General features: G+C 42.1%; 1 protein-coding gene across 1 annotated transcript; it reads right to left on the bottom strand.

Moving 5' to 3' along the window:
- Positions 1 to 676: 676 nt before the first annotated feature.
- acer1 (alkaline ceramidase 1) lies at positions 677 to 9,171 on the bottom strand. The gene is made up of 7 exons (XM_040034966.1): positions 9,059 to 9,171; positions 7,338 to 7,450; positions 7,111 to 7,225; positions 6,509 to 6,647; positions 4,391 to 4,528; positions 4,172 to 4,309; positions 677 to 3,378 (listed from the first exon to the last, which is right to left on the bottom strand). The coding sequence occupies exons 1-7, from the start codon at positions 9,063 to 9,065 to the stop codon at positions 3,201 to 3,203; spliced, it is 828 nt and encodes a 275-aa protein (XP_039890900.1). The 5' UTR covers positions 9,066 to 9,171; the 3' UTR covers positions 677 to 3,200.
- Positions 9,172 to 9,241: the final 70 nt, after the last annotated feature.

Here is a 9,241-nt window from a genome sequence, read left to right as displayed (position 1 = left end):
TCAGGAGCCTGCCTGGTACCAGTGAGGTGTACCCAGAAAGAGGCCAGTGAGTGTATTCCCAAAGTGAAATGCTGAAAATTATCCAACATATTGCAGATTTTGTTTCCGCCATATAAACGTTCTTCTGTGCTCTTCTTTCTACTCCCATTCACTTCCAATCTGACATCACAAACACTCAACACTTTATGAAACTTATAAAATCATATTGGAAAACCATGATACTTCAATACATCCCTCTATTTTTTTTAATCGCCTGTGAAGCCTCTTCCAGTTTCTAGTGCAAGAGGTGTGGTGCACCAGTCCAACACAAGGTAACACAGAGAGACAGACAGACAAGCAGCGGTTTGGGCTGATGGAGGAAGGCATGAGCTACTTTTGATTCTCAGTTCTTTTGTATAAAATGATCGTGTTTTGTAAGGAACATTATCTTTGTTGTAAATGACGACTCCTGGAGGTTATTTGCAAAAACACAAAACAGAAAAGCTCAATAACACACTTCTTCAGCGTTTATGTCACTGAGACCCACAAACTCACAATCTCTTCAACATCGTCAGAACCATCAAATAAACGTAGTGTTTTTAAAATACACTCATGGCTCCCAAGGACCCAGTGAGGAAACAGACTTCTGGCTTCCTGTTCAGAAGGTCACCCTCGCTCTCCTGATTTCTTTTTTTTCCGTCTCATCTTTGGCTCGTATCTCACTTCCTGCATACATTCTTTCTCTCGTTTAATCAGCCACTCTGGCACGTGACCCCTTAGTGTAGAAGTACTAATATCATGTGATGTGGTAATATTAAACATGGGGACATTGGAGCCCTGCATTTATAACACTTTTAACATACTAATCAAAAATCCTGACACTTTGCATTTCAGTCGACAAATGCACGTTACCCCTGGCTCAACAGGTCACATTACTTTGCCTCAGATGTCCATGTCATGTTTCATCTGACAAAGAAAACTGTTTTTTCTTCTTCTTTCATACAGATGGGAATGAAGGCTCACCACAGTCAAGTCTCTGCGGTGCTCGGACTTTGAAGTGAGATTACCGGGGCCTCGGCCAGACAGAAGGTCACCACTCTCTCACCAAGCTGGTGCCTCCTCTTCGTCTCCCTCCACTCAAACTGATCCAGCCTGCCTCTCAATTAAATCTGAGGAAGAAAATCCCATCTGGCTGTCAGACACAGACTCTCAGATACCAACCAGAAATGTAGCAGGAGACTCAAAGACAACAGAAACAATGAGCCACAGATTTCACTCAGGTAACATAGATCTTTATTTAAATTACAGATGAATTTATATCAAATCTGCACAAATATATTTCCAGAAAACATAAAGTATCTCTCTGAATAAATGATCTAACCCAGCTGATCTTAACCTTTCTTTGGATTTTGTTTGGACATTAGCTGTGGGACGTTTCAGTAAAGGTAAATTTGCTCCCGTTTTTTCAATCTGAGAAATTTTTATTAACAAAGCTGAAACAAAAGAAAAAAAGAAAAGATTCAAATATTACAAAACAAACAAAAAAAAAGAAAAGAAAAAGACAATCCCATATCATGGTGAAGTCGAAAAGTGCATACTGATTAGTGATTAGCCTCATCTCTTAAATCCTGGTGACCCTCGACTTGTGCACAAACATTTCTGTAAGTGAACGGAGAGTTTTCAGTCAGGAAAAAAAGCTACACGAGAATTTATTCTGTCGTGAAGGAAATGAAAGCTTCTCTGATACTTGGCTGCAAGCCGTCACCAGCTGTCATCTCTTCATCCACACGAGGTCAGTGTTGCACACTAAAATGAAAACGATGCCTGTATTTGTTTACATAAATGATCTATGGTTGCTATTCTCAACCTAAGGAAAAAACAAAAGAGCAAAAAGGCGTGTAACAGGCTGCTCTGAGCCTGGCTTGTGTTATGAACTGTAGAGTCATATTTCAGCAGCATTTCCCCAGTGAAACGGCTCAGAGAGATAACTTAAGTTTATGAACTGAAACATTTTAGTGACTGAAAATGGGACAAAACTGGGCGCAGGTTACGAGCCACGAGGACGGGGCGCACCGGTGTCACACACTGAGGTATTTTTAATGTAAACACGTTTCTCTGTAGCACTTAAAGCCAAGATTTGTTTTTTTTGCACTCTTGGTAAAGCAATAATTTTATCATAACAAAACATACAGTCACAGTGCATCTGCATCCTGATAAACAAAGTAAGAGCATTTACATGAGTCCAACATTAAAGATCACTGCACACGGATTTATAAAGCTCATTGTCTTAAAAGGTGAAACATGTGTCAGTAAAACCGCACTTTTATCACGTGCACATCCACAAAAGTTCAGCCATCTTTGACCCTCTGCAGTCACCGGGCTCTGTTTCCAGCACTAATTTACAATTATAGTTTTTACTGTTCAAGCAAGTGTTTAAATAAAACAATCATGCGTTGAAAAGATAAATAAAGGTCAAAGTTTCCAGTTAAAGTAGTGCCCTTTCTGTGTTACTGTGTTAGAAATATGAAGTTAAAGGCTAAAAAGTAATCTGTGACCATGTAATTGATACACTAATTACTGTATTTCAGGCGATTGCATAGCTAACAATGAAAATAACTATAAACTCATACTTTACATAAGTGTAAGTAACATATTTAACCTTGATTAAATATATAAATTGACACTGCTTTACACTTTATTGGTTTTAAATCGTTGCACTGACGCATTTACACTGTGCTTTATACAGCGCCCTCCAGAGGTGTTGTATATTACAACAAGTCTTGTTTCATTTTCACGTTTTAAATAAATTAAACTAATTTAAAAAGCTTAAAGTAGCAAAAGCAAAACACACGTGCCATCTTTTCTTGTTATACTGCCTTGCAGTGCAGGAAGCTTTGGAAACCCCCCTCCTCTTACCCCGTCTGACTCTGGATTTGAGGGATTTCTAACCTCGATGATTTCGTTTGCACGCTGTACACATTCAGTTATCCTGCCATGGTTTAAAATAATACACTTTCAGGATCGGACGAGGTTTATTTGTCGTCCAGCGTTAACCCGAGTGTTAAAATATGTGTCAGTCAGGTTTGGGGGGGTTGACAACGTTGGTGGTGATGTGCTTTTGGTAAGAAGGCGAAAAGCAGGTATTGATCTTTTTCACGATTGCAGCAGTTGAGTAAACTAACAGAAATGTTCTTTCAGAGTTAAATTAGATTTTCACGTCGTCAGCACCGTTTCTCAGTCTTGGAGTTGCCTTTCAGGACGATGTGAGGTAATCCAACAGCCCATCTATCACAGGGCCAGTACTGCAGTCCAGGCAGCGAGTACGGTATCTCGTAGTTGGCATCCAGGTAGGCTATCAGCGTGCTGCCGTAGGCTACAGCTATCACAATCAGAATGTGCCTGAAGGACGGATAAATCGAAGGTCAACACAAAGACACGAACCATTTTTGTCCTAAAAATGGGACCTGTTCATGATGCGTTCACGGTGGATAAACGATCCCAAGACTGGAGGTCGGGGTTCACGGTACCAAAGTTTGCAAACGCTGATCTAATGTTACAGTAAACTCATCTTTTCATTTTCATTCAGGAATTCATCTGAATGTTGATTCTGTTCATCTGGACGTTTTCAGTGGGAGAAACGTTTCGTCATCATCAGGTGACGTCTTCAGTCTCAGCTGACTGCAGGTTTCAACCTTATAAACAGGACATTTGCATAATGACTGAAACCAGCAGCACTGAAGGAACGATGGGCTGTGAGGTCAGTTCATTGATCACTCTTTCAAGGAGGAGGAGGATGTAACATCCTGGACAGGGAGGAACGCTGGTTTGAGTGCGGAGTCAAGGAGGCCATTAATGTGTAAAGGGAAAGGCCATCTCTGAATGCAGGAGGGGGCCTAAGGGTGCATCTCTTGATTGATGATCGAGGAACTGAGCTCACAGCCCATCGTTCCTTCAGTGGTTTCAGTCATTGTGCAAATGTCCTGTTTAAAAGGTTGAAACCTGCAGTCAGCTGAGACTGAAGACGTCACCTGATGATGACGAAACGTTTCTTCCACTGACAACAGAATCAACTTTTTGGGATTTACTGACCTGGATGATTGAGCATGCATCAAGACAGTAATTCATCTTGTTGATATGAAACAAACATGCAGACAAGTGAAGATAAAGAAATGAACGGGAAGCCAGGACTTACCAAAAACCATGCAGGTAGCAGAAGTTGATCCTCTGCCAGAAGCTGCAGCCAAAGCGGTCACCGAGCCAGCAGGAGATGGCGAGCGCCCACAGAGCGATCGACAGCTTGGCGAGTCGCAGAGCCTTCTGGTCAGTGCAGCTGAGAATGACGGAAAATGGATGATCGCAGGAAATCAAACGGCAAAGTGCACAATCAGGTTTTCACGTGTCTTTTTCTTACCATTTCATCTCCGTAATCAGAGTGTAAAGCAGATGGAGGCCGAAGCAGTTTAACGCGTAGGCGTTGGCCGTAGGTTTGACGAATGACGACACCGAGCTGATGACCGTGATCACCAGGACGAGCTTTGAAAACGTGGATCTGCGTTGGAGCGCACAGAGACGGAAATAAACACGCACCTGAAGCAGACTTGAAACAGACGTTTAGTTTTATTTTGGCGTCGTACTCCAGCCCGTACGGACTCACGGGTTTGATTTCACCACATGCTTTGTGTAAAGCATTCTGTGAGGCTGGTTTGGATGGGTGCAAAGTGAATAAACATGATTGTTACAGCAGTCTAGCAAACCATGAAAGAAAACCTGAAAAACAGGTTGTCCTCCCTATACTCACACGTCTAATAAATAAACTCGTCATTGAGCATTCTTCGTGTGCAATAACTGGGAGGCCTTTTTATCTAAAGTTGTGATTAACTGATAAACGCAGGTCCAAAAGTCACTTATTTTAACCTAATTTTGAGTTGTATGTGGATTCCTGCTACACTTGACAGCTAATTCCCAACTCTGCCTTTTAACAGAATTTGTCTTTGTATACATTCATAAAAGACAGAATTTGCAGAAAAAGTCCTGAATAAAAACTGTTTCTTTAGGATCAGGAGCAGCGATGTGCACTCAGGAACCTCCTGTGTTCACCTGAGCTCTGTGACTTACAGTCAGGGCTGCACGTTTGTGGACAAGGATGCAGCTTTTAAATGCAGATTTTAAATAAAACATTCAAACGTGGACTTTCAGGTTTAGTTGGACAGTTTGAACCAAAGTCCTGCCATTTTTATACGCGGCCGCTGTCGTCAGAGGCTCGTGAGTAACTGGACAAGTAGCTGACAAGCAGGTGAACCAGGCGAGGCTGGTTTCTCGGCCACGTCGTGACAAATTCAGCAGATATAAGAACTGGAGTCGAGTCTCAGTGTTGAATTATCATTTGGGAGCTTTTAACAGGAATTCTTTCTTAATGTGACGGTCAAAGATATGTTGATGCAAGTAAAGATTGAAGAAACTTTACGAGTGGCCAAATCAACAATCCGGCCAGTTCAGCAATGCCTGAAAAGGCCTGAAAGACCACAGAAGGTAAAGGTCTAATATCAAGACATGCCTTCATGAATGGAAATACAGTAAGTTTGCAACAAGGCGTCCAGCTCGGCTACATTCAAGAACAAAAAGGCTACATTACAGGAAAACATCTAAGCGCTTGCACAGCTGCCCCTGGCGTTTATTGACCACGTGATTGCCGATAGAAGTAGCAGAACGAACTGTGAAGCGTGCAGGGCTGTACTCTCTGCTCACACAGTGTTTGTAGTGCAAATGGATCATGACCATTCTTCAACAGCCAAGCCAGTCACCATGTCAACACAACAGAGCAGCGACTGAAGGTGGCTGCAGTGAAAGCCTGGAAGAGCATCTCAAGGGAGAAAGCACAATATTTGGTGACATCTATGAGTTCTAGACTTCATTTCCATCCAAATATTAAAAACAATCCTTATATTATAAATGACATTAGTTGGTCCAGTGACTCTTGAGCCTTTGAAAATGGGGTTATGTGGATAATTACACAGTCATACTGTTTGATTCAAAAACACTGAAGCAAAATGATAAAAACGTCACGATTAGACTTCACTGCAATCACAGCGGCCTCGGCTGTTCGGGAGGAGCAACCCGCTGGATCAAACACTGGAAAATCACTGTGAGGTTGTTGATGCCAGGGGGATTGTTTCGCACATCAAATGTTCATTCGCCTGTCGCACCTTGCAGTTTAAATATTTACACAGGTTGGGTGGAGCTCTGTTTTTACAGCCCCGTGTCCATCAAGGTGAAGACTGAACCACCACATTTGGGACAATGACGAACCTTTGAGCTGTTAGACTGGCTCCTCGTCCGGCCGGGATAAGGTTTCACAGTGGCATGTGTTGGAAACGCTCTGTTATTGTTTTGCATCATCCTGAAAGACCACTGATCTCCTTAGAAACACGCAGAGGCACGAATAAACGCCGGACACAAAGACCTTGGACTAAGTTGTCGAAACACAGATCAGTCATCTGTCGCTGGGTTAATGGTTGCAAGGTCGACATACCTGTCTTTTATAAAAGAAGGGAAGAGTCTGCGAGGGAACCAGACGGCATAACCGACCGCCAACACCCACAAGATCGAGAGCTCGTCCAACATCTGACCGACGAAACTAAGAGTCATGTGAAAGTACGCCGAGAAAAGCCCTGCAAAGAAGAGAGAACGAGAGAATGATGTCGAATTATTCATGCTTTTAGGATTTTATAGGCGAAGGCAAGTATAAAACGGGTAAAGTGAGACGTGTTACTGCACGTTCACAGATGCTTAAGAGCAGTGCAGGGGAGACATGCAGAGCTCCAGTTTGCAGCTGACTTCTCTTCTCGTGCTTTAGTTATTACATTTAAACTCGCATACTGGTTAAACTGGTTCGGCTACTGTTGCAACTAATAAGTATTTCTTTTAGTGTCATAAGCTTTAAGAAAACCTAGTCAGTTCAGAGAAGCTTCAAACATCTGCTACAGATCTTCCTACTTGATAACACATTTCTTGTGATATCTATTTCATCTATACTGAGTCAGCCTGTTTCACAAACACAAAACATTTCGTGGATTTATTTTGCAGACATACGGCTGAAGTTGGTTTAAATAAATAAAGAAAGAAAGGACTGACCTACAAAAATCATCATGACCCAAACCAGGTGGATCGCCAAGCTCCTCTCTTTGGCATACGGGTGCAGAAGGTAGAGCATGATGGGAGAGATAATGAAGAAAATGAAGCTGCTCATCTGCAGGGAAAACATTAAATCGATCACCAGTCCAAAGTGTGGCTTTGAGTTGCAGTTGTTGGGCTGGTAGCGCCACTGCAAGTGTCTCCTGAATAAAAAGCTTTCAGTTTACCGTGTTGAAGGACTCGACCACATGCTCAGAGTGTCTGTAGTTGTCTTCGCACCAGTCGATTTCTGAACTCTCATAGGAGAAAACTCCCGCCATCCCCTCGCCGGAGTGAACACCTGAGAGACGCAGGGACAACAGTGGCCGCTGACTCTGGTGTAACAAGCACACCTGCATTTTTCAGTAGTCAAATTAAGGTGTTTGTATATGTGGTGTATGGAAATCATTATCCCCCCCACCCAGCAGTCAAATGCCAATCGCACCCTTTTACAATTTCACTTAAATGTCAGTCCCTGCTGGCGCCTACATCTCCCACGATGCAACCGGACAGCATGTTCAGCAACGTCCTACAAACAGCCCAGAAAATGTGACCGATTCAGACGACAGCGTACGTTGCTCCACTTTTATTATATTTTTATGACATGATAAAAATGGCGGCGTATACACAAACAGACTTTTTGCTCCATGGTTAATGTTTTGTAAGCATTAGTGCACCACACCAACACGATCCAGTTAAATCAGAGGTCATTAAAACTCCGACTTTTTCATTTTGAATATCAAATTCCTCTTTGGTACTACAGTAAGTTCATTTCCATAGTTGTATCCCTTTTAATTGCTGGTTCACTTTAGCGTAGGATGAGGACACTTCACACTTCCACGACTGTTTTAACCTTCGCTGCACGACACCTGTGCTATTAAAACACAACCTGCCATCTTTCCTAGAAGGCTGTCAGATGTGGCGCAGTGTGTGAATGGTGCCTGGTGTTTGTTGGACTTGATTTATTGCATCATTATTATATGGCTTTTATTTACACTTACAGTGTAAATAAGGGTGGGTGGGTGGGTGGGTGGGGGGGGGAGTTCACATTCACAAAAGTACACACTGGACTTGAGCTGGAATTGCTTTTAAACCTCAGTATGGCCTCGAAACTGGGACTAAAATTTTCCCAATGAGTTTTATATCCACAGAGGCCAAGGCCGCTCATTTCAGTCTCACCACTGAATCTGGATATTTGCTACAGCAAATTATTACCTGGAGCTTTCAAGAGTACTCAGTTTATTATGCAGCCTAAACAGGAAGTCGTCATCAGAACGCCACCCTTCATGTTGATATCTGAATTACAGATTTTTAACAGTGTCAATAAACTTATTTCAGAGTTTGCACTGAAATACAGAGTTTATAGGTGTACCTAATAAAGTGGTTACCGATGGGAAAAGAAGTACTCCGCCTTTAAGTACAAGTTGTAATACTATTGAAATATTACAAGTCTCATCATATATGTACTTGTTTTCCAGAACAATCGATGTCAGGATACTAACATATTACTGCATAACACTCTGTTATGTACTACAGTGTAATTCAGGCGACTGAACACTGAAAGAAAAATATTATCTATAGAAACAACTCCCAGTTTATCTGTTGATTAGAACTCGTATGAATAACCTAGACTAGGAAAATAGGCAGTTGAGTTCAAAGGTCATTAAGTAAAGGTGATGAAGTAAAAGTATAAAGTACAAGTACTTCGAGAAAGTAGTTGAGCACAATATATTAAGTAACAGTAAATCACTATTTATTACCATCCTGAGGAATAAACATCGGAGTTTTCCTGACAGGGAAAAACCTTTTTGTCCGAAATATGAATATTTGGACAAAAAAAGTGTCCCAATAATTAAAAAGTTAATTTTTTTTCTCATCACAGGGTGTTCAATGGGAAACCGGCTCTTACCTGCCATGCCGTCGTCCTGCAGCCCGGCACTGCTGCTCTGCTCCAGGTGCTGCAACAGGTGGATTTAACGAGGCGGGGTTTTGAAACGCTCGCGATCCCGAAGCACGAGCCCAGTAACGTCACTGACGGTCACGCGAAAAGGTTTCAAATCTCTGGGACAATATGTCATCACAGAGAAAATGT

Source organism: Simochromis diagramma, unplaced genomic scaffold (assembly GCF_900408965.1).
Source record: "Simochromis diagramma unplaced genomic scaffold, fSimDia1.1 OVJJ01000816.1, whole genome shotgun sequence".
NCBI classification, from domain to species: Eukaryota; Metazoa; Chordata; class Actinopteri; order Cichliformes; family Cichlidae; genus Simochromis; species Simochromis diagramma.
This window is presented reverse-complemented; position numbering and strand designations above follow the sequence as displayed.